The following is a 26486-nucleotide window of genomic DNA, read 5'->3' on the forward strand; positions in this document are numbered from 1 at the left end:
AAAGAGGAATACCTACAGTTTAAGTCGGAAGTTTACATACACCTTAGCCAAATACATTTAAACTCAGTTTTTTACAATTCCTGACGTTTGATCCTTGTAAAAATGCCCTGTCTTAGGTCAGTTAGGAGCACCACTTTATTTTAAGAATGTGAAATGTCAGAATAATAGAGAGAATGATTTATTTCAGTTTTTTTTCTTCTTTCATCACAATCCCAGTGGGGCAGAAGTTTACATACACTCAAATAGTATTTGGTAGCATTGCCTTTAAATTGTTTAACTTGGGTCAAATTTTGGGTAGCCTTCCACAAGTATCCCACAATAAGTTGGGTGAATTTTGGCCCATTCCTCCTGACAGAGCTGGTGTAACTGAGTCAGGTTTGTAGGCCTTGCTCACACACGGTTCTGGCCACAAATTGTCTATGGGATTGAAGTCAGGGCTTTGTGATGGCCTTTCCAATACCTTGACTTTGTTGTCCTTAAGCCATTTTGCCACAACTTTGGAAGTATGCTTGGGGTCATTGTCCATTTGGAAGACCCATTTGCGACCAAGCTTTTAGTTCCTGACTGATGTCTTGAGATGTTGCTTCAACATATCCACATAATTGTCCTTCCTCATGATGCCATCTATTTTGTGATGTGCACCAGTCCCTCCTGAAGCAAAGCACCCACACAACATGATGTTGCCACCCCCATGCTTCACGGTTGGGATGGTGTTCTTCAGCTTGCAAGCCTCCCCCTTTTTCCTCCAAACATAACAATGGTCATTATGGCCAAACAGTTCTATTTTGGTTTCATCAGACCAGATGACATTTCTCTAAAAAGTACGATCTTTGTCCCCATGTACAGTTGCAAACCGTAGTCTGGCTTTTTTATGGCGGTTTTGGAGCAGTGGCTTCTTCCTTGCTGAGAGGCCTTTCAGGTTATGTCGATGTAGGGCTGGTTTTACTGTGGCTATAGATACCTTTGTACCTGTTTCCTCCAGCATCTTCACAAAGTCCTTTGCTGTTGTTTTGGGATTGATTTGCACTTTTCGCACCAAAGTACGTTCATCTCTAGGAAACAGAACGCGTCTCCTTCCTGAACAGTAAGATGACTGCGTGGTCCCATGGTGTTTATACTTGCGTACTATTGTTTGTACAGATGAACGTGGTATCTTCAGGCGTTTGGAAATTTTTCCCAAGGATGAACCAGACTTGTGGAGGTCTACAATTGTTTTTCTGATGTCTTGGCTGATTTCTTTTAATTTTCCCATGATGTCAAGCAAAGAGGCACTGAGTTTGAAGGTAGGCCTTGAAATACATCCACAGGTACACCTCCAATTGACTCAAATGATGTCAATTAGCCTATCAGAAGTATCTAAAGCTATGACATATTTTTCTGGAATTTTCCAAGCTGTTTAAAGGCACAGTCAACTTAGTGTATGTAAACTTCTGACCCACTGGAATTGCAATTCAGTGAATTATAAGTGAAATAATCTGTCTGTAAACAATTGTTGGAAAAATGACTTGTGTCATGCACAAAGTAGATGTCTTAACCAACTTGCCAAAACTATAGTTTGTTAACAAAAAAATTGTGGAGTGGTTGAAAAATTAGTTTTAATGACTCCAACCTAAGTGTATGTAAACTTCCGACTTCAACTGTATGTAAGACCGCTGTTCTTCGACTACAGCTCAGCCTTCAACACCATAGTGCCCTCCTAGCTCATCACTAAGCTCGGGGCCCAGAGTCTGAACCCGACCCTGTGCAACTGGGTCCTGGATTTCCTGACCATCCCAAGGTGGTGAAGGTGGGCAACAAAACCTCTGCTACACTGATTCTCAACATGGGGGCCCCACAAGGGTGCGTGCTCAGCCCACTCCTGTACTCCCTGTTCACCCGTAATCGTGTGGTCACACATGTCTCCAATGAAATCATCAAATTTGGAGAAGACACAACAGTGGTAGGCCTGATTACCAACAACGATGAGACAGCCTACAGGGAGGAGGTGAGGGCCCTGATGGAGTGGTGCCAGGAAAACAACTTCTCCCTCAACAAAACAAAGGAGCTGATCATGGACTTCAGGAGACAGCAGAGGGAGCACGCCCCCATCCACATCGATGGGGTCGCAGAGGAGAGGGTGAAAAGCTTCAAGTTTCTCGGTATGCACATCACTGACAACCTAAAATCGTCCATCCACACAGTCAGTGCAGTGAAAAAGGTGCAACATTTTACATTTACATTTTAGTCATTTAGTAGACGCTCTTATCCAGAGCTACTGACAGTTAGTGCTTTCATCTTAAGATAGCTAGGTGGGACAACCACATATCACAGTCATAGTAAATACATTTTTCCTCAATAAATTAGCTATCAGTAAAGTCAGAGTTGTTAAGGGTGGGGAGTAGTGAAGTGTGATTGTTAGTTCACAAAAGGCTATTTTTAAAAATAATTTTCTATTTGGGGGGTCGGGGTGAGGAGGTGGCGCGAGGGGGGAGCTGTGGGATTATTTAAGATACTCTTTGAAGAGGTAGGGTTTCAGATGTTTTCTGAAGAAGGGAAGGGACTCTGCTGTCCTAGTTTAAGGGGGAAGCTGGTTCCACCATTGGGGTGCCAGGACAGAAAAGAGTTTGGACTGCGCTGAGCGGAAGGGCCAAGAGATCAGATGTGGCAGAACGGAGTGCTCTGGTTGGGGTGTTGGGTTTGAGTATAGCCTGAAGGTAAAGAAGGGACGTTCATCTTGCTGCTCCGTAGGGAAGTACCATGGTCTTGTAGTGGATGCGAGCTTCAACTGGGAGTCAGTGGAGTGTGCGGAGGAGCGGGATGTCATGGGAAAACTTGGAGAAGGTTGAATACCAAGGAGGCTGCAGCGTTCTGGATAAGTTGCAGGGGTTTAATGGCACAAGCAGGGAGCCCAGCCAACAGTGAGTCGCAGTAGTCCAGACTGGAGATGACATGTACCTGGAATAGGACCTGCGCTGCTTCCGGTGTGAGGTAGGGTCCTACTCTATGGATGTTGTAGAGCATGAACCTGCAGGGGCGAATCACTGCTTTGATGTTTGCAGAGAACGACAGGGTGTTGTCCAGGGTTATGCCGAGGTTCTTTGCACTCTGGGAGGGGGACACCATGGAGTTTCAACCCGTGATGGAGATGTCTTGGAGTAGGCAGGACTTACCCGGGAGGAAGGGCAGCTCCGTCTTGTCGAGGTTGAGCTTGACGTTAGTGGAGGCTGCTGAGGGGGGGATGGCTCATTATAATGGCTGGATTGGCGTGTAAAGGCTGGAATGGAGTGATTCACTCTATTCCGGACATTATTATGAGCCATCCTCCCCTTAAGCAGCCTCAACTGCTTGAGGTGGTGAGCCGTCATCCAAGCTGAGATATCTGCTAGGCACGCAGAGATGTGTGTCATCACCTGGGTGTCAGAAGTGGGGAAAGAGAAAAGTAGTTGAGTGTCATCCTCATAGCAATGATAGGAGAGACCATGTGAGGATATGATGTAGCCGAGTGACTTGGTATATAGAGAGAAGTGGAGAGGGCCTAGAACTGTGCCCTGGGGGACACCAGTAGTGAGAATACGTGGTGCAGACACAGATCTTCTCCGTGTCACCTGGTAGGAGCGGCCTGCCAGGTTGGATGCAGTCCAAGAGTGTGCAGAGGCTGAGACGTCCAGCCCTGAGAGGGTGGAGAGGAGGATCTGATGGTTCACTGTGTCAAAGGCAGCAGATAGATCTAGGAGGATAAGAACTTCAACCTTTATTCAACCTTAGGAGGCTGAATAAATTTGGCTTGGCCCGTGATATCCTCACAAACTTCTACAGATGCACCATTAAGCACCCAGGGTTTCTTCTGGACAGGGCCTAAATATACTGTCCTAATAAGCACATGACCTAGAGCAGCGTTTCCCAAACCAGGGGTTGGGAGGGACCCCATGTGGTGTTGCCTGATTTGAAAATGGGGTTGCGAGAGAAACAAACAAAAACAAAAATTGCGCTTGTTATGTTAGTAACATCTGGTAACCGCTAGATGCGGTTGTAATAAACAGAGTGGTTTCTGTTTTCTTCCTACAGATCTGGCTCTATCTTTTGAACGTTTAAGCTACAACATATTATGACCCCATCACTGAAAGAGAAGCCTCTCAGGAACATGTATGTTTCCCTCAACAATGCCCATGAGCTGCGCATGACTCATTAGAAAAGGCGTTCAATCAGACTGGTGGGAAAAGAACATCATCAATGATAATGTTTTTTTCTCAGAAGATCAGACAAAATTATTGCCTGATGATCTTCTGAACTTCCCAATACCTTTCTGCATTTCAGTCACCCTAAACCATATTTAAATAGATTTAAATACTGTAAAATGTACTATCAGACTGATTTGTAATGGACTGTCATAGTCCCAATTTAAAAAAAAAAAATTGCCCATTGATTCCATACATTTTTTCACATGGTGGGGTGGTTATTATTGATATCAAAATGGGGTCACAGGCCAAAAAGGTTGGGAAGCTCTGCCCTTGAGATATCCCTTATTGGGACAGTGGTTAGAGTGTTCGTTATTGGTGCTGGTGGTCTAGGTTTGAGACCCACTAAGGGAGTCACCCTACTTTCACATTCTTGCAATATATGTTAATGTCATTATTTTGATAGATCACAACCGGCAGTGATCGGAAGTCCCATAGGGCGGCGTACAATTGGCTCAGCGTCGTCCGGGTTATGGGAGGGTTTGGCCGGGCTCGGCTGTCATTGTAAATTAGAATTTGTTCTTAACTGACTTGCCTCGTTACATAAAGGTTCAATTCAAAATTCAAAAAATATCCAGAATGTGGTTGCCATTTTCTCAGAATATCAAAAATGTGTATATTACAAGAGTTTCGTTACAAAACGCTATACATTTCTAATTTAAAAAAGCCTTTAATACAGCATAGCAAAGTTTAAAAACAGCCAGATTTGTGAAATTGCTTTATTCAACATTTTGCGGTTGCGTGAGGCTTGGTGATCACAGAATCAGTAGGATATTAAACAAACACTCAAATAGCAAACAGAAGCAGGAACAGAAGTCTGGCTTCTGCTTTCATTCAAAATAAGTTATATTATAATGCAGGGTTAAAGACACATTCTTTCGGATTGTCTTGAGCATGCAGTCTCTCTCCTCTCGCTACAGCTAATTTAGTTTGAATTATTATGTGGATTATAATAAATGAATATATTTGTAGGGGGTGGATGCATTTTTCGTTAGGGCAAATCTGGTCTGTGATATTGAGTTAGAAATGTAAAACTTTATAGTACTTAAGCCTCGAATACATTGCAAGTTTGACGTTTTTTGGTCATCAAGCTACACTTTACAGTAGGACTCAACTCTGACTGACTGCAGCATCTGAACTGTGTCTGAACTGAACTGAACAGTCTGAACTGTGGAACAGATTGGGGGGGTTTTCACACCTAGCCAAGCTTTTAGAGTATCCTTTTGTAAATTAATGGAGGTGTGAATGTTTCACTCAGTCTCTCTCCTATCGCCCTAGAGTCCTGAATCAGACAAAAAAAAAATCTGCTGGAGGGTGGTCCTGGAGTTGAGAGAGAACTTGGGTAAATACAATGGCGCAATTACACTTGACATGTGGACTGACGATTTTCAAAAAATAGGATACTTGTTTACAAACATTGGAGTAAAACATGCTTATATTTCAGGTTATGATGGGGTATGACAGTTAAACTAAACTCATGAGTCATTTATATGTTTATATTCTTCAAGAATCAATGGGTACATATCCTTAAATTATATGTCCAAAAATGGATGTAGTAACTGCAGATTGGCCATTTAACATCAGATAAAAGCATCAACATCACAGGAAAATATGGACTACAATGTTTTTTTACTAATTCATTGAAAACCAAAAGCTAAAATGTCTTGAGTCAATAAGTATTCAACCCCTTTGTTATGGCAAGCTTAAATGAGTTCAGGAGTAAAAATGTGCTTAACAAGTCACATAACAAGTTGCATGAACTGACTCTGTGTGCAATAATACCGTATAACATGATTTTTTAATGACTACCTCATCTCTGTACCCCACACATATAATTTTATTTAAGGTCCCTCAGTCGAGCAGTGGATTTCAAACAGATTCAACCACAAAGACCAGGGAGGTTTTCCAATGCCTCGCAAAGAAGGGCACCTACAGTATTGGTAGATGGGTAAAAATTTTAAAAAGCAGACATTGAATATCCTTTTGAATGTGGTTAAGTTATTAATTGCACTTTGGATGGTGTATCAATACACCTAGTCACTACAAAGATACAGGTGTCCTTCCTAACTCAGTTGCAGGAGAGGAAGGAAACCACCCAGGGATTAATGGAGGTGTGAATGTTTCAGTCAGTCTCTCTCCCATCACCCTAGAGTCCTGCATCAGGCAGTTTCATCAGCTGTCCAGGTGGCTTGTCTCAGATGATCCCGCAGGTGAAAAAGCCGGATATGGAGGTCCTGGGCTGGCGTGGTTACACATGGTCTGCAGATATGAGGCCGGTTAGACCTACTGCCAAATTCTCTAAAATGACATTGGAGGTGGCTTATGGTAGACATGAACATTAAATTCTCTGGCAACATTTCTGATGGATATTCCTGCAGTCAGCATGCCAATTGCACACTCCATCAATACTTGTGGCATTATGTTGTGTGACAAAACTGCATATTTTAACCTCTAACGCCTCACAAACCCGGATCCGGGAGCACCCCCATCAAAAAAGCTGACTAGCATAGCCTAGCCTAAAGCCACAGGGATATCATATAATAAAATTTTCATGAAATCACAAGTCCAAGACACCAAATTAAAGATACACATCTTGTGAATCCAGCCATCATTTCTGATTTTTAAAATGTTTTACAGGGAAGACACAATATGTAAATCTATTAGCTAACCACGTTAGCAAAAGACCACTTCTTTACTCCACCATTTTTTTACTCCATCGGTAGCTATCACAAATTCGACCAAATAAAGATATAAATAGCCACTAACCAAGAAACAACCTCATCAGATGACAGTCTGATAACATATTTATTGTATAGCATATGTTTTGTTAGAAAATGTGCATATTTCAGGTATAAATCATAGTTTACCATTGCAGCCACTATCACAACTCTCACCAAAGCAACTAGAATAACTACAGAGACCATCGTGTATTAGCTAATTACTCATCATAAAACATTTCTTAAAAATACACAGCGTATAGCAGATGAAAGACACAGATCTTGTGAATCCAGCCAATATTTCAGATTTTCTAAGTGTTTTACAGCGAAAACACAATATAGCGTTATATTAGCTTACCACAATAGCAAACATCAAAACAGCATTGATTCAAGGCAAAAATAGCGATAACGTATAAACCACCAAAATATATAATTTTTTTCATTAACCTTCTCAGAATTCTTCAGATGACAGTCCTATAACATCATATTACACAATGCATATAGAGTTTGTTCGAAAATGTGCATATTTAGCGGCACAAATCGTGCTTATACAATGTGATTAGTGTCCAAAACCTCAAGCAATGTGTCCGGCGCCATCTTGGAGGCACCTATTCTAATCGAAAACTATTCATAAACATTTACATTTAAGTCATTTAGCAGACGCTCTTATCCAGAGCGACTTACAGTAGAATGCATACATTTTTATTAGATTTTTTTTTACATTTCATATACTGAGACAAGGATATCCCTACCGGCCAAACCCTCCCTAACCCGGACGACGCTATGCCAATTGTGCGTCGCCCCACGGACCTCCCGGTTGCGGCCGGCTGCGACAGAGCCTGGGCGCGAACCCAGAGACTCTGGTGGCGCAGCTAGCACTGCGATGCAGTGCCCTAGACCACTGCGCCACCCAGGAGGCCATAAACTTGACTAAAAAAATACAGGTTGGACAGCAATTGAAAGACAAATTAGTTCTTAATGCAATCGCTGGGTTACATTTTTTAAATTAACGTTACTTCAAGCATACAGCGTGCGCTAAAGCGAGACGCACCGAAATTCATGGCGGAATTATTATTTGACATTTGTCAACAGAACAACAAATTATCAGCATAAATAGTTCTTACTTTTTGATGAACTCTCATCAGAATCTTGGGAAAGGTGTCCTTTGTCCAAAAGAATCGTTGCTAGGTTGGAGAACGTCCTCTTCAACGTTGCAATTAGCAGTAAACAATAGCATGAGAGAGAGAGATACCCAACCCCCTAGAACGCCAGAAAATGAAATACCCGAAAATCGCAATATACTGACATAAACTGATATAATTCGGTTTAAAATAACAAGATTATGATGTCTTTAAAGCCTATATCGAATAAAAACACAGCCGGAAATGTCTAAGATCTATAACCGATGGTTCTAGTACAATATGCCAAGGTCCTCAGTGCGTCAGAGCGAAGGGGGAAAAGAACGATACACGTCTTTGCCAAGTCATTTATAACATTTGAGATCTACGTAGAGACTCCATTTCAAGTCTCCCTATTCGCTAACAACCAGGGGAAGGCGTATGCAGTGCATCTCAACCAATAGAAGACAGGCAGAGTTATACACAGGTCTCAGAGCAGCTTGGAAAATTTGGCATTCTCACATACACCTAGGAAAATTGCTCTAAGTCCAGTTCTGTTTCACTCACAGATATAATTCAAACGGTTTTAGAAACTAATAATATGCATATTGTACGAGCAAGAATTGAGTACGAGGCAGTTTAATTTGGGAACGTCATTATTACAAAGTGCTAACAGCACCCCCTATTGACAAGAAGTTAAAGTGGCCTTTTATTGTCCCCAGCACAAGGTGCACCTGTGTAATGATCATGCTTTTTAATCAGCTTCTTGATATGCTACATCTGTCAGGTGGATGGATTATCTTGACAAAGTAGAAATGGTCACTAACAGAAATGCTCACTAACAGGGATCTTTTTGGAAAATCTTTTATTTCAGAACATGAAACATGGGACCAACACTTAACATGTTGCATTTATATTTTTTGATCAGTATAGTTATAGAGGATCCAATGGGATATTTTTCACAAGGGTAGCTAGCACTGAGGTATAAAATAACGGTATCTAGCAAGGCTAACGTTACTTCTCCTTTGCTAGTTAGCTAACACACATTCAAATCAAGCAGCTGAAATGACAGCAAACTATTTACGTTTTAATTTTTTTAAACCTTCATTTCTATTGCCAATTCTTTGGATATAGCCATCATATCCAAAGCATACCACCCTGCATACCACTGCTGGCTTGCTTCTGAAGCTAAGCAGGGTTGGTCCTGGTCAGTCCCTGGATGGGAGACCAGATGCTGCTGGAAGTGGTGTTGGAGGGCCAGTAGGAGGCACTCTTTCCTCTGGTCTAAAAAATATCCCAATGCCCCAGAGCAGTGATTGGGGACACTGCCCTGTGTAGGGTGCCGTCTTTCGGATGGGACGTTAAGCGGGTGTCCTGACTCTCTGAGGTCATTAAAGATCCCATGGCACTTATTGTAAGAGTAGGGGTGTTAACCCCGGTGTCCTGGCTAAATTCCCAATCTGGCCCTCAAATCATCATGGTCACCTAATAATCCCCAGCTTCCAATTGGCTCATTCATCCCCCTCCTCTCCCCTGTAACTATTCCCCAGGTTGTTGCTGCAAATGAGAACGTGTTCTCAGTCAACTTACCTGGTAAAATAAATAAATTAAATAAAATTATAATGACCCTGATGATTGAATTTTCCTGGATCAGAGAAGCTGTCAATCTTGCCACGTTCGCATGACATGGTGGAGATCGCAAAACAATACAAAAAATGCAAAATGTCGCACAGGTCGGATAGGCACACAAGGCTTATATTAACCTGAGCAAAAAACAATGCCTAGTGATTTTTACCTTTTCCTGTTGAAAGTGATATCCCAAGTATAAATAAAGTAAAGTACACACACTAAAGGGTAATAAAATATGTTCTGAGCAAAATAGTGATTTTTAGACAACTACAAACTTCAAGGAATAGGTCATTCAAGGAGTTGGTTAGATGGGAAGTCGTGATGTCATCGGCCTCCTCCCTTGCTCGAGGAGCAATAAAAAACAAAAAAGGAAACCCCTCCAATTTGTGCTGTCATGACTTACCTGATCCACCTATTGAGATGTGCCTTTTGTCAAGTAAATCAGGTGTTAAATGAGGTGAAAAGGAGACTGGAGTGCCACTTGAACCCCAGCTGTATTAAACCAAATGCTAGGCAAGAAGCATGGGGTAATAATGTCTAGGCGCTTTTTCCCCAGGGAAAATTAAGTGTATGAATGCCTGGCTCAGCTGCAGGACAGTGGAAGCACATTGAAACTTGAAATATACTTATGGCATCATGGCGTTTTGCCTTAAATTACCGTGAATAACTAATGGATATCAACCAATCAGCATCCAGGATTCAAGCCTCCCGTTTTATAAAGTAGACTAATAGGGCACACTGTAATGTTGTAAAACAGACTACAATATGCCATGATTATAAAAATACAATCAGTGTATCATGTTTTCTCTCAGTTTTCGACACTTAGGACTTCATTGACTTCATTGGAATGCCACTTATTGACCAACAGAAGTAAGTAAGCCTAATGTATATGCCTACGCCTCGTTGACGTCTTGCATAGTCAGCACTTCTGACCCATATAAATCCCCACCGCAACCAAATCTGTCCTTCCTCTGCCACGACGTGGAGACAGCAACTCCGTCCATCCCCCATCTAATAAAGCAAGCCAACCACCAAAATGACTACGGCACAACCCATATTTTCCAAGGGAGAAGACTGCAAAGCTGGCTGGCACGACGCTGGTGCTGGTTACAATGAGACCGACACTCATCTCGAGATTTTGGGCAAGCCCGTTATGGAACGTTGGGAGACTCCGTACATGCACTCGCTGGCAATTGTAGCCTCCTCAAAAGGTACAACACACAATGTGCAAGCTAGTGGGCCATATGAACGCATAGGGACGACTAGACAGTGTGGATTTTGGTACTCTGTGATGTAATTCCATAATAACATTTTACCTGACTGCAATTCCTTTCCCTTACAAATGTGTAAAACAAATAGACCGTAAAGGACAGCCTATTTGCCTATAACATAGTCAATGGCTATAATTCATTCAGAGCTGCAGGGTAATCGATACAGACGATTACAATCAATCAGCAGACCTTAGGAAACGTTCATGAAACCAATGCGTTTACAGTTTATATGCGACGTTCCTCTCAATGCACGTTATGTTTAAAAGCATGGCGGAGTTGGATATAATGGCTTGTGGTTGCAGCAGGTGTTACTCTACCAATTGAACCGTGCCATATGCGCACTTGCTGGGGAGTGTCAATAATTTATTTCCGCATACCATTCAAGAAGTTTAATGGTGATCACTGATACTTTAAGAGTATATATACATTAGGCTACGTTAAAGTTGCGTAAACGTTTCGAGTTGTTTGCGCACTCACGTCACCATAGCGCCCATGTTGCTGCATGGAGGAATGCGGTCCAATGAGAACAGTTGTTTGGTTCCAAATACAATATGACCAGTTCTAGTAAATAGTGTATGTTTGTCTTTATATTGCGTTGGCAATGTCTATTGGAAAATACACATCTTTGGTGGCAATTTGCCAGTTGATAACAGAGTAGTAGCCTAAAGGGTGAGGCAAAACAAAATGGTATTTGTCTAATCTATTTTTACACATTACTGAAAGACTACTCTGTTGAACTCCTTCAAGTGGCCACAGGCCATCTATCACGTGCCGTTTTCCCCAAGCATTCATTTGAGAACCCTTAAATAACAAACAAAAATTGTGCATTATTAGTTTTGCTTTTCGTGAAAGGTACCACAGCACTGGGATAAAGGTAGAAATGTTGAAAACACTTCAATACAGGTAGGTACTTAAACACAAATTGAGATTCTTGTTCTGCTTTGTCCCACAGGTGGACGGGTTCTGGAGATTGGGTTTGGCATGGCCATCGCCGCAACTAAAGTCGAGTCCTTCCCCATCGAGGAGCACTGGATCATTGAGTGCAATGATGGAGTGTTCGCAAGATTGCAGGAGTGGGCCAAGGCTCAGCCACATAAAGTGAGACAAATCTTCAACTTCACATTAGGTTCTATTCTGACTTTTCCCTCCTTTTTAACGTGAATTAAATTAACCTAAATTCTTCTCCACTCACAGATTGTGCCCCTCAAAGGACTGTGGGAGGAGGTAGTGGGCGGCCTGCCTGACAACCACTTTGATGGTAAGTTTCAAAATGCATTCTATTGGCATATCCATTGAATATTTTATGTTCTGAGTAAATTGCTTTAGATATGCATGTATGTGTAATTGTAATTATGCCTGTTCTATCAAAGGCATTCTGTATGACACATACCCTCTGTCTGAAGACACATGGCACACTCACCAGTTTGACTTCATCAAGGTAAGTACAACACTTCGATGACCAAGGCTGCACATTACGAACATATCAGCAAAAGCACAGGAACCAACAGAGGAGTGGGATTTCCCCCTGTAATAAAGACTATAAAACACACAAATGTTTGGTATCATATATGATATCATAGCTGTATCCAACGCAAACATATGGCAGGCTTTTAGACATGAATCCAAAAATAGAATAAGATATTTCTTAATGGAATCTGATCCCTATCACTTGAAACAAACATTGCCTATCGTTCCACAATGACGTGCTAACATTTCCATTAATAGTGCAATTGTTGAATTGTCTCAATAGGGCCATGCCCACAGGCTGCTGAAGCCAGGTGGCGTTCTCACCTACTGTAACCTGACCTCCTGGGGTGAACTTCTCAAGACCAAATATGACAACATCGACAACATGTTCCAGGTGAGCCGCCTTTCAGCCAGTCAATGATCAACACCTAATCTCTCTGAGGTGCATGGGTAGGCTACACATGTTCCTTCTCGGGCTCGACACATTTCATTTCTTTGCACGCATTCTGCACTTCTGCCAGATGGTACTTACAGGTATATCACTGATAGTTACTGTGGTATTACATGTAATTTCACGTGGCCCTCAATATTGTTTGGTTTGATGTTCATTCAACCATTAACCCTTTAGTTTCATGTACAGTGACTATGTCTCTGTTGCACTCTGCTTATTTGGTATGTCTGTAGCTACAGTACTAACTCATTTTCCTGCTGCATGTTTCCACCATTTAATATATATATATATTTTTTTTACAGTACATCAAAGTGTACACTTGATCACAAATGTTCTATAATTTTATTTCAAAACTATGAAAATCAAATTCACAACCCGATTGATTTCACACCTGTGTGGGGTGAAGTGATTACTTAGACAAACTAAACCAATTACTGTATATCTACTAATACCATTTTTATTGCACTTGGTCCTAGCACTGTTAGAAAATCTGTCCTCAATTACCTTTCTTGGCTAAACAAAGGTTAATGATAAATTGTACCTGAACTGCAACTGCGTAACCCTTTAAACTCACTGCGTAACACTTTAAACTCACAGCCCCTATCATCCCATATATACTGGTTGAAAATTGCAGATTTGGTCACTGATAAGTGCCTAAATTGGAACTCGGTGGCTGTACAGTAACCTACTGTACCATATGACGTCAGCGTTCAGGCTCTTCAATTTACAGTGCTTTATGGGATTCAACTGACAGCTGTTCTAAGCGTTCTATGCCGTTCTATGCCCACATTTGTTGTTGTCTGAGTGAGGGGAATGCTGTAAATCAAAAGATGAGATGTTGAGGACTATAATAAATACCGCTTTGATGTCATACAAGCAAACCACACACCTACATTATGACCAAATGTGCACTTCACATTTCCATGTTTGAAAACTCATGTCATTTTAAAGTAGCAACATTTATGATCGATATGTTTGATGTACAGTTACAAAGATGATGTCATACCCTGGGATGTCCTGAACAGAATGAACCTGTGTCGTATTGTGAAGAAAATTTGCAGAGAACATGCACTCATGACTCTATTCTACGCGCACCAAATTTATTTTCTGTTTGTCTTAAGTGCCTTGTGAAAGCCTAACACTGTAAGATCGTATTTTATAACTTCGCTAGTCATGTTGGCAATTGAATAAGCTTTCAAATGATGCTCACCTGACCCAGATTGAGATTTATAATGAAACGTTCCTGGATTGTGTAAACCGTAATTGTGTGATTTTGGGGGCGCAGGGCTGTGTTCAAAACAAAAAAAAACGACAAGTATTCTAGCTTCAGTTCCTCAATGGCAAAGCTAGGAGAGCTCAAACAAGCATCTTATAGTTGAAGGCTCTTTCCATGAGTCATAAAAGTGCATTGAAATTACTTAGGAACTGTGCAGTTTGGGCAAGTGTTCACTTGGCGACACCAGTTAGACCTCTCACTCAAACACTTGTTAGAATTTTTTTTGATATGTTGCAGATACCCCAAAATTTCAATTAATATTCTTATGTTACTGATTGTATCCAGTATTTTCAGATTTCGTTGACAAATGCTGCGAAAAGTACAGTAAATGTAAAATGCATATAAAATCAAGTTTGTTTGGATTCAGTTGTCAGGTGAACTGTTGTCCTCACCTTTTGGTCTGATAATTTCCCCATAATCTCCAGTTTTCTCTTTCAATTGCTACCATGGTCCATGCATATGCTTTTTATGTTTCTTCTGATAGAAACATTTCAATTTGGCACTATTCACATAGGCCAATTTCCACACGTGTAAAGGGTTAAATGGCCCTATAATGTGTGATGCAGGTCCACAATACAGACCAGATCTTTGTGTTAATGATTTTCAGGAGACCCAGATGTCTCAACTGCTCGAGGCTGGCTTCAAGAAGGAGATGATTAGCACCACAACCATGGATATTGTCCCCCCAAGCGAATGCAAATACTATGCCTTCCGCAAGATGATTACTCCCACCATTCTGAAAGAGTGAAATGGCTTGGTGCCACTGCAATGTCTTTATTCCTTCTCAAGTGCCTGTATTTTAAAAGCCACATTAGTTTACTGTCAAATCCATAAGCACTCAGGGATGTCCATCTTTCAATAAACCAATTTAAATCACGTCCACTCTATTTTCTTCTGTCACAATGAATTTGTTTGTGTATCACCTCTTTAACAATTGTCCACCTCTTGCAATTTGTCACAGAATGCATTACATTTGAGCTGTATTGCAACGTTAACAAGCATTTTACATACCACACAGGTAGCCCAATTCTGATCTTTTGTCGAATTATTAGTGCTGAGCGATTAACTAAACTTCAGTTATTTTTAGTTTTTTAAACAACTAATTGACCGATTTTATTTGAATTCCATTTAGTTTTGGGGTTTTCCTGTGAGCTCAATGCGCGGTTTCTCTAGAGCTAAATCCGATCAAACCTGAACTGTGCGATGTAGCCGGGAGTTATTTTTAGTTTGCTTTTTCCCCGCAAAGAGCTTAATTATGGACAGAAATACTCAATACCCCCCCCCCCCCCCCCAGACGATCCCGCATGTGAAGAAGCCAGATGTGGTGGTCCTGGACTGGTGTGGTTAAACATGGTCTGCGGTTGTGAGGCCAGTTGGATTTACTGCCAAATTCTCTAAAACATTGGAGGTGGTTAATGGTAGAGTAAATAACATAACATTTTCTGCCAACAGCACTGTTGGATATTCCTGCAGTCAGCATGCCGATTGCATGCTCCCTCAACTTGGGACATCTGTGGCATTGTGTTGTCAAAACTGCACATTTTAAAGTGGCCTTTTAATTGTCCCGAGCACAAGGTGCACTTGTGTAATGATCATGCTGTTTAATCAGCTTCTTGATATTTCACACCTGTCAGGTGGATGGATTATTTTGGAAAAGGAGAAATGCTCACTAACTGGGGTGTAAACAAATTTGTGCACAACATTTATTTGAGAGAAACTTTTTGTACGTATTCAACATTTCTGTGATCTTTCATTTCAGCTCATGAAACATGGGACCAACACTGAGTTGCTTCAGTTGCCCGACCGCCTACTTGTCTGGTCTGTGTTGAGCAGACACAGAGAGAACACAGTTGCTGCTCAAGGCACAGTATCTCACCCTGAAAATACATGATCTAAGTGATTGATAGTTGGTGATTAGCAGTCATAAAAGTATGCCTTGACTTTGAACTACTAAAATTGTGATTTTGTCAGACAGCAGCTCTACAGAGATGAGATGACTTGGAATGAAATAATCAAATAAAACTAATGTAATATATACTAGTTAAATATTTTAAAGGATAGTTAAATGATAAGTTCCATGATGGCAGTGACTGCCCATTACTGCTTATCTTCATTGTTTTATTCTGTGTTACAAGTGGATCAGCGGTTAAAGGCACTGCATCTCAGTGCAAGAGGCGTCACTACAGTCCCTGGTTAGAATCCAGGCTATCACATCCGGCCGTGATTGGGAGTCCCATATGGCGGCACACAATTGGCCCAGCGTCATCCGGGTTTGGCCGTTATTGTAAATAAGAATTTGTTCTTAACTGACTTGCCTAGTTAAATAAAGGTTACATTTTTTTTTACAGCATTCAGAAAAATTTACAAAAATCGACAAACCTTGATTTTCTAAATAATCTAACAGACCTCAAAAAGCAATTATTGGTATTTTGACCAAACATCAGTTCTTTTGCCAAATAATTGGGCAAAAGATCAGAATTGGGCTGCCTGTTTAAACAGCTTTCGATTTGCCATTTGACTGAATATAGGTCAAAATTGCATTCTCTTTTGACAAGAAAACAATTATTTCCTGAGGGGCTGGGACAAGCTGCAGAATAAGTCCCTTAAGTAAAGAGAGGGAAAAAGTAACTAATCATTAATGGATAAGTTGTCGTGGCACATTGCCTCACTTATTGGCCCTGGTTATAGATAAGTGTTATTTGTAGCTTACACCCCAATCATTAAGTTTTTTTTTTTTTTTTAAATAGAGGTCCTCTGGATATTGGACAACCTTCAGCTCTCACAAGAATTGAATTGAATCCATAAATATTTACCATGGGGTCACAAATCCTTGAGCCTGGTAAATGATATGAGTTACTGAAAATGAGATTTATCAAATATCAACCTGCATTTCTTGCAGAATGGGCAACAATTCAACATTTTATGTAGATTGGATGTAATTTATCGTTCCAAATCACACAAGGGGAGCTTTTTTTGTGGCAACATGTTAAATGGTTTAGACCTATCAACTTTCCCATAAAATATTAATAGCTCCACCCTGCTTCCTGATAGGCTAGGTGGAATTATATCCCTATTGCTACCTACCAATCGTCTAAGATGTACACAAGTGCATACAGGGTTAATTTGGGATTGGGTGTTGCTGAGTAGAACCAAAGACTGGCCCTGTGACTATACTTTGAGGTTGTATCCAACCTCAGTTCCTTGAAGTAAACACTGACATGACAATTGGTGAAAGCAATACCAAGGAAAGCTTGCTTACACCAATTCAATGTCAGATCAGTGATTACTTCAAGGAAGAAAGGAAACATTGAGTATTCGAACAGGAACTATTTGGTAGAACCAGAGACAAAGGAAGAAAATATCTAAACTCTATAGAACAATTGTATGCCAAGTGCACCATCTACTGACTGAAGTACAAATAGTCTTCAGATAAAGTACACCAACACATTACAAAAAGGTAAGAATAGACCACAAAAGACCTGATGTGACTATCTAAATAGTGATGACCATAGAAATATTGTTTAAAATGTTCAGTTAAAATTATTCTATTGCTGAGAGGAAATTGGTGAATGTCATACCTCAAAATATGTGCAGGGCCAAGAACAACAGTTAAACTAATGACAAGAAATGTATTTTATTGTTTATACAGAGAAGAGGAGCCAGAGAATACCCAGAGTGACTCCTGAGGATATTGCCTACCGGTTTACTGGGTGGCCAGACCACCCATAAATACAACATTTACAAACAGCAAGAGACAGAATTTCACTTGCGATACCAAATCCTCATTTTCTTCTCTCTCTTTATTTTCTTCTGCAACTGGAGCGTCCCGTAGAGAAGGGCCTCTGCTGTGGGAGGGCAGCCTACAGGAGGACAAGCAAACAATCAATTTGAGTCAAATGTTTTCTATAAAATCTTCAAAAGAGCTATTGTTGTGATTTGTTTCTTTTCCACATTGCTGTACATATATCCGGGACAGAACTAATTATTTGTTTCATAATAATAAAAAAATCAGAATGAGATACCTGGAACGTATATGTCCACTGGTACGATGCGGTCACACCCTCTGACCACTGCGTAAGAGTAGTGGTAGTAGCCACCCCCATTGGCGCAGCTGAAGGACAGAGTAATAAGATACAACGTGGCTCAACTAACAGTTAAATATGAAATGCAAGATGAAAATGTCAAACACTGTAAAAGCACTGTGTAATGGTAAATCTTGGTGTGGGAAAATAAATCACAAATCGGTAGAAGCAGTTAACTTTAGGGAGGTTGTGTTAAACAATCAGGTGTTTTTAAATGGAAAAAGTTAAGGCAATCATGAGATCCATTTCAAACTAGATAACCACTAAAATGTTTGTTTAAATCTAATCATATTACGACAATACTTTACCTTCCCATGGAAATTACATATCTTGGCTCAGGCATCTGGTCATAAACCTAGGGGAAATAATGAACATCATGGTGAAGTCGTACACGCAATAAAAGCAAATACAGAACTCCTTTCTCCAAAGAAACGTCCTTCAGTCAAATACCTTGCGCAAAGCGGGGGCCATCTTGTTGGTCAGGGTGCCTGCCACAATCATGACGTCGGACTGTCTGGGGCTGGCTCTGAACACCACTCCAAACCGGTCCATGTCATAACGAGGAGCCGCCATGTGCATCATCTCCACCGCACAGCACGCCAGTCCAAACGTCATGGGCCATAGGGAGCTCTAATGTAGAAACACAAAGACAGATTGGACTGATAAGTCTACAAAGCAATCTGAACAAAGATCACTGAGTGAGTCAATGTTTTTCCCTTGTTAATCTCTGGTGAAAAGAAAAGCGAGATATGGCTGGGGGGCCCCCACCTCTTGGGCAAAACATTTTAGTGGCCCCCTTGATGGCAGAGAAGAAAACAATTGTAAGTTGTTTCAAAGCTCATTTCCTGCAATTCTACACATTTTGCCATGACTTATGCCATGTTAACGTGATATCTGAGTGAGAGTGACTAACAAAATCAATCAAATAAAATAATTTTATTGGTCACATACACATGGTTAGCAGATGTTATTGCGAGTGTAGCGAAATGCTTGTGCTTCTAGTTCCGACAGTGCAGCAATATCTGAGTCTGAGTCACTGGCTTACTGGTGCTCTTCCATGCCGTCCCTAGGAGGGCTGCATCACTTGAGCGGGTTGAATCTCTGACGTGATCTTCGTGTCCGGGTTAGTGGTTGAAGATATCCCTCTAGTGGTGTGGGGGCTGTGCTTTGGCAAAGTGGGTGGGGTTATCCTGCATGGTTGGCCCTGTCCGGGTGTATAGTCGGACGGGGCCACAGTGTCTCCCGACCCTTCAGTAATTATGCTGAAATAGTTTGTGTCGGGGGGGGGGGGGGGGGGGGGGGGGGGGGCAAGGGTCAGTCTGTTATATCTGGAGTATTTCTCCTGTCTCATCCAGTGTCCTGTGTGAATTTAAATATGCTACCCCTGATTATCTCTCGCTCCTCTCTCGGAGGACCTAAGCCCTAGGACCATGCCTCGGGACTACTTGGCTTGATGACTCCTTGCTGTACCCAGTCCACTTGGTCGTGCTGCTGCTCCAGTTTCAACTGTTCTGCCTGCGGCTATGGAACCCTGACCTGTTCACCGGGCCTGCTGTTTTCAACTCTCTCTACCGCACCTGCTGTCTCGACATCTGAATGATCGGCTATGAAAAGCCAACTGATATTTACTCCTGAGGTGCTGACCTGTTGCACCCTCTACAACCACTGTGATTATTATTATTTGACACTGCTGGTCATCTATGAACGTTTAAACATGTCAGAATAGAGAGAATGATTAATTTCAGATTTTATTTATTTCATCACATTCCCAGGGTGTCAGAAGTTTACATACACTCAATTAGTATTTGGTAGCATTGCCTTTAAATTGTTTAACTTGGGTCAAATGTTTTGGGTAGCCTTCCACAAGCTTCCCACAATAAGTTGAGTGAATTTTGGCCCATTCCTCATGATAGAGCTGGTGTAATTGAGTCAGGTTTGTAGGCCTCCTTGCTCGCACAAGCTTTTTCAGTTCTGCACACAAATTTTCTATAGGATTGAGATCAGGGCTTTGTGAAGGCCACTACAATACCTTGACTTTGTTGTCCTTCTAAAGCCATGACATAATTTTCTGGAATTTTCCAAGCTGTTTAAAAGGCACAGTCAACTTAGTGTGTAAACTTCTGACCCACTGGAATTGTGATACAGTGAATAAGTGAAATAGTCTGTCTGTAAACAATTGTTGGAAAAATTACATGTTTCATGCACAAAGCAGATGTCCAAACCGACTTTCCAAAAATGTCTTGTTAACAAACTATAGTTTTGGCGTGGTTGAAAAACTAGTTTTAATGACTCCAACCTAAGTGTATGTAAACTTCTGACTTCAACTGTACATATGAGATGAGTAATGCAAGATATGTAAACATTATTAAAAGTGGCACTAGTAAAGTGACTAGTGATCCATTTATTAAAGTGGCCAATGATTTCAAGTCTGTATGCAGGCAGCAGCCTCTGTGTAAGTGATGGCTGTTTAGCAGTCTGATGGCCTTGAGATAGAAGCTGTTTTTCAGTCTCTCGGTCCCAGCTTTGATGCACCTGTACTGACCTCGCCTTCTGGATGGTAGAGGGAAGAACAGGCAGTGGCACGTGTGGTTGTTGTCCTTGATGATCTTTTTGGCCTTCCTGTGACATTGGGTGCTGTAGGTGTCTTGGAGGGCAGGTAGTTTGCCCCCGGTGATTCGTTGTGCAGACCGCACCACCCTCTGGAGAGCCTTGCGGTTGTGGGCAGTGCAGTTGCTGTACCAGGCGGTTATGTAGCCCGACAAGATGCTCTCAATTGTGCATCTGTAAAAGTTTGTGATGGTTTTAGGTTACAATAAATATTTCTTCAGCCTCCTGAGGATGAAGAGGCGCTTTTTCCCTTTCTTCACCACACTGTCTGTGGGTGGATTATCCTCAAAGCGGGCAAAAAAGGTGTTTTGTTTGTCTGGAAGCAAGATGGTGTCCGTGACGTGGCTGTTTTTTTTTGTAGTCTGATTGTCTGTAGACCCTGCCATATACGTCTTGTTTCTGAGCCATTGAATTGCGACTCCACTTTGTCTCTATACTGACATTTCGCTTAATTGCCTTGCGGAGGGAAACACTACATTGTTTGTATTCGGCCATAATCTCAGTCACCTTTCCATGGTTAAATAAGTATGTTCGTGCTTTCAGTTTTGCTCGAATGCCGCCATCCATCCACAGTTTCTGGTTATGGTAGGTTTTAATAGTCACGGTAGGTACAACATCTCCTATGCACTTCCTTATAAACTCACTCGCTTAATCAGCGTATACGTCGATATTATTATCTGAGGCTACCTGGAAAATGTCCCAGTCTGCGTGATCAAAACAGTCTTGAAGAGTGAATTCCGATTGGTCAGACCAGCGTTGAATAGTTCTTAACACGGGTTCATCCTGTTTGAGTTTCTGCCTATAGGAAGGGAGGAGCAAAATGGAGTCGTGGTCAGATTTGCCAAAAGAAGGGTGGGGTAGGGCCTTGTATGCATCGCGGAAGTTAGAGTAACAGTGGTTCAGTGTTTTTCCAGTGCAAGTGCTACAGTCGATATGTTGATAGAATTTAGGTAGCCATGATCTCAAATTTGCTTTGTTAAAATCCCTAGCTAAAATAAACGGAGTCTCAGGATATATAGTTTCTTGAGGGCCATTGTGGTATCGGCTGGAGGGGTATACACAGCTGTGACAATAACCGAGGAGAATTGTCTTGGGAGATAATCAAATGCCGACCGTGTTGTGAAGAATTCTAGGTCAGGTGAACAAAAAGACTTGAGTTCCTGTATGTTGTTACAATTACACCATGAGTCATTAATCATGAAACATACACCCCCCACCCTTCTTCCCGGAGAGATGTTTATTCGTGTCGGCGCGACATACAAAGAACCCAGGTGACTGTTGACTCCAACAGCATATCCCGATTGAGTCATGTTTCTGTGAAACAGAGTATGTACAATCCCTGTCTCTCTGGAAAGCAACCCTTGCCCTAATTTAGTTTCTACCTTGTTATCTAGAGACTGGACATTGGGGAGTAATATACTCGGAAGCGTTGAGTGGAGTGTGCGCCTTTGAAGTCTGACCAGAAGACAGCTCCGTCTACCTCTTCTCTGGCGGTGTCGTTTTGGGTCAGTCCCTAGAATCAGCTCAAATGCCTTGGATAGTTCGGACCAAGGATCCGCTTCGGGAAAGTCGTATTCCTGGTAAGTTCACGCCGCTCTGATATCTAATAGTTCTTCCCGGCTGTATGTAATAACACCTAAGATTTTCTGGGCTAACAAAAATAATAAATAAAATAAATACTGCAAAGTTTCCTAAGGACTAGAAGTGAGGCAGCCCTCTCTGTCAGCACCATTTTGTACAGTGTGGGTCAGGGCCCGTGGACATGTGCCCAGTCGGTATTCTAAAAATTGTTAGCTGACATGGCTAATTGAGTGACTGTCTGTGATTAACAAAATAAAAACTTTGCATGCACAACCAAATGTAGAAATTGCACCTTGTGTATTCTACTTTTCAGACTCAACAGTAAGTTGAGACCCGGCTGAGTTCCAAAAAAAAGCTTAAGGCTGGTTTAGAGGAATACCTGTGATCATACGGTGCTGCCCTCTGTAGTTAGTTTAATAATTTTGACAGATGTTTCAGCAACAGAATAGAGAATGTCACAAAGGAGTTTTAGATGGAGGGGTGCACTACTTGATTTTCTTATTGAAAGATTGACACAAACATTCAAAATGGACCATATGCCATTGAAGAACATAGAGTACTTGCGGTGTGGCATTGACTTACCCTGCGTGCCCAATTCACCAGATCATCCAGCTTAGTGATAACATACTCTCCCTTGCTGCTTGTTACTGCAGCGGGCTTGGCAGCAGCCACCGCTGTGCTTTTCTCTCTGACTGAAACCACACTGGAAGAAAAGGAGGTAAAATGAAGTACTCAAACAAATATTTTGACAAATTGAGACGTTTACAGGACCTCCCTTACCATGTAGCATTGCCACTTTTAGCAATGTGGTGTAGCGACAAGCTCTGGTGTAGCGACAAGCTCTGTTGTATCGCAAATACTGAAATGGATCTGTGTGGTAGAAAAAGATCAGGTAATACGACCTTACAATACAACAGACTGACCATCAAGACAAACTAAATGGCATTAACAATACACAAATTACACTACTTTAAGGATTTAATAAAGAGAAAACATTTCACAAGGTTACTGGTGATTTGAAAACAGAAAGAACCTGTTACTAACTATAGTAAATCCTAGGCCTGTCTTAGTTTAATCACCTTAACTGCGTAATTTGCCTAACGTTATGCTTACCTCGATGAAAAGTTACCAAACGCGGCGAGGCGAGGAACTGCACAGGAAAGACAAAAAAAAGCACAATGTCAACAAATGTATCTGTAGGTTGTATTTAGATAACGTAACAGTTACTTGCGGGACACATCGAAATATTGGCTATAGACAAGGCAGTGCGCTTTCTTGGGTGATATAACAAGCTGACTGACGTTTGTGATAGAAATACGAATAACGTTAGCGACATTAGCTACCATCCATGTTTTACAAATGTTTTATTTAACTAGGCAAGTCTGTTAAGAACAAATTATTATTTACAATGGCGGCCAAACCCGGACCACTCTGGGCCAATTGTGCGACGCCTTATGGGACTCCCAATCACGGCCGGTTGTGATACAGCCTGGATTTGAACCAGGGTGTCTGTAGTGACACCTCTCGGGAGCCCCTAACTAACGTTACTTAACTAGCTAGCACTATGAGTCATTGCTCTTATGTAAAACGGGGACATGTATTGGTCTTTACTAGATTACCATTGAGACGTTAATAACCATGTGCAATGTCTGTGAAACTTCACGCGTGCTAGCTTTATAGCTAGCTAACTACACAAACAAGCAGCATTTGCTAATTAACATAGACAGAGTTGTTTCTGATCAAGCCAGGGGTTCTGCAGTGCTAGCAGCTAACTAACTTGCAAGGTCAGGGATTACAAACCGTTGTGATAGCAAAAACATGTCACGAACAACCAATATAATAAATTAATCGGAAACCATACAAAAGTGTAATATTTGTGAGATAAATTATTTAGATATTTTTCAGAATGATATGTTCCAGTAACTAGCTTTACGTTTTAGCCAAAACATCACTCACCCACCAACGCCGCCATCATAAGCAAATATAATAGCTAGGACTTCCGGTGACTAAGCTTACACGATAGAACCATTTGGGGCGCTCTCTTCCATATATTTTTGTTGACAGGACTACAAAAATGTCTGTATATTATTCAAACGTAGCCATATTGATTGGTCTGAACTTTCGAAGTGAATTGCTCAAAGTAAAAAACAAAGGCGTAGAACATAATGTCACATTAGCCAGTAGATCAGAACAGATCCAGGATCAGTTTACACAACCCAAATCATAGCCCATTACAACGCAAAACTGACTTCATAATGCGATAATTGGGCGCCAAACTGTGGCGGGAATATTTATTGATCATGCGCATGGAGGCCTGTTCGAATGTCAAACAACAACCGTTAGTTAGTGATACAACTTGTCAAAATCAGTTAGTCATGTTGGAGGCATGAGAGTTCGCAAAATGAAAGGGTTGTTTCTTTAAGACCAAAAATAAGTCAGCTGAACAGTTAAAAAAAGAAGCCAGCATGAGGTACCTGTACATTAGTTGCTCTTTGTGTATGGTGTATGTGTGCACAATTTATGCAGAGGTCATCTACACCAACAGTTGGGCTCTATATTTAAGTGGCACTTCTGAACAAATCAACAAGATTGCAAAGAAACATGGTTTCCATATCTTGGGAAAGGTAAAACAATTATGTTAATGTTAGTTCACTGTTTATTTATGCAATATAATGATTTGTATTTTTTATAGGTAGATCTTTTGGCATAATATGACTTGCTAGTAGGATATAATTTCATCTGGCATATTATATTTGTAGATATTTCCCGATGGCAACTATTACCATATGGAGCAACGAGGGGTGGCAAAACAATCATTGCAGGCACACTATTTGCATAATCTTCGACTGAAAATGGACCCTAAGGTGAAAAGCCAGATCTGTAAAACACTTTCTAAAATTGTCTGTGATAACCAGTCCCAGTATTGCTCTTATTGTGATGAGTGTAATGATCTACCTGTTTCTCAGGTGCTTTGGTTTGCACAGCAATCTGGAAGGAGTAGAAATAGAAGACACTCTTTCACAGCACCCACTGATCCATTTGTCAATCAGCAGTGGTACCTGGTACATGTCAACATTATTCTTTCATTTTTGTTTGAAGTTTATTTCCATAATAAGAAGCTCTTTAGATTTTTATTCTGCTGTTTGAGGGGTTTCTGCCTTGAGTGAAAACATATGGTAATCCCTGTTTTGGAAAAAATAAATTGTAACTGTAGGCCTCTGCTTTTCCAGAGTGAGGCCTTTAATCAGAATGTGATGGCTGCCTGGGCTCAAGGCTACACAGGCAAAGGGGTAGTGGTGTCCATTTTAGACGATGGCCTAGAGACAAGCCACCCAGACCTTGCTGAAAATGATGTGAGCTATCGAGATGATTATTGTTGTAGGGGCAAATGATTGCATTTTGTTAATCATGAAGACAAATGGAAAATGATCCATCAGTAGAAAAAAAACAAGCATTGCATTGTACCTGTAGGATCCACTGGCTAGCTATGACATGAATGATAATGACCCCAACCCAGAGACTCAATACTCTCTGACCAGACCAAAGAGGTAATTTGGCTGTGATGTTATTAAGATTTTACTGCTACAAGACATTACATCTATAACATGTATGATCTGCACTATGTGATGACATTCTGCATTGATGAACCCCTTTTGTCCTCTACTCCATAGGCATGGAACACGGTGTGCTGGGGTGGTGGCAGCAGTGGCAAATAATGGGGTGTGTGGGGTTGGAGTGGCATATCAGGCCAAGATCGGAGGCAAGTATTACCTATACATTAAATAATTATTTCTGTTAATAGTATATAGAACAATACGGTAATTATCCAGCTTTAATTTCCACCCTGGCTTTTGCTCTGTTCTGTCCAGGAGTTCGGATGTTGGATGGACAAGTGACTGACCTGATAGAAGCCATGTCCTTAAACTTGAATCAGAAGCACATTGACATATACAGCTCAAGCTGGGGACCTGAAGATTTGGGGAGGAATTTGGAGGGGCCAAACACATTAGCTAAAGAAGCCTTTATCAGAGGCATAAGCAATGTATGATACAACTTGTACTGGTCATCCTATA

At 41.3% G+C, this 26486-nt stretch overlaps 2 protein-coding genes across 2 annotated transcripts; one reads left to right on the forward strand and one right to left on the reverse strand.

Annotated features, from left to right (window-relative positions):
- The first annotated feature begins 10622 nt into the window (after positions 1 to 10622).
- Positions 10623 to 15019, forward strand: LOC129810923 (guanidinoacetate N-methyltransferase-like). The gene is made up of 6 exons (XM_055861923.1): positions 10623 to 10889; positions 11902 to 12047; positions 12144 to 12207; positions 12320 to 12387; positions 12700 to 12810; positions 14751 to 15019. The coding sequence occupies exons 1-6, from the start codon at positions 10715 to 10717 to the stop codon at positions 14889 to 14891; spliced, it is 705 nt and encodes a 234-aa protein (XP_055717898.1). The 5' UTR covers positions 10623 to 10714; the 3' UTR covers positions 14892 to 15019.
- Positions 15020 to 17761: 2742 nt separating this feature from the next.
- On the reverse strand, positions 17762 to 24437 carry LOC129810925 (NADH-quinone oxidoreductase subunit B-like). The gene is made up of 8 exons (XM_055861927.1): positions 24370 to 24437; positions 23527 to 23563; positions 23194 to 23283; positions 22996 to 23116; positions 18676 to 18855; positions 18534 to 18580; positions 18166 to 18254; positions 17762 to 18003 (listed from the first exon to the last, which is right to left on the reverse strand). Exons 1-8 carry the CDS (start codon positions 24386 to 24388, stop codon positions 17906 to 17908), a joined length of 681 nt encoding a protein of 226 aa, XP_055717902.1. The 5' UTR covers positions 24389 to 24437; the 3' UTR covers positions 17762 to 17905.
- Positions 24438 to 26486: the final 2049 nt, after the last annotated feature.

Source organism: Salvelinus fontinalis, chromosome 14 (assembly GCF_029448725.1).
Source record: "Salvelinus fontinalis isolate EN_2023a chromosome 14, ASM2944872v1, whole genome shotgun sequence".
Classification (NCBI taxonomy): Eukaryota; Metazoa; Chordata; class Actinopteri; order Salmoniformes; family Salmonidae; genus Salvelinus; species Salvelinus fontinalis.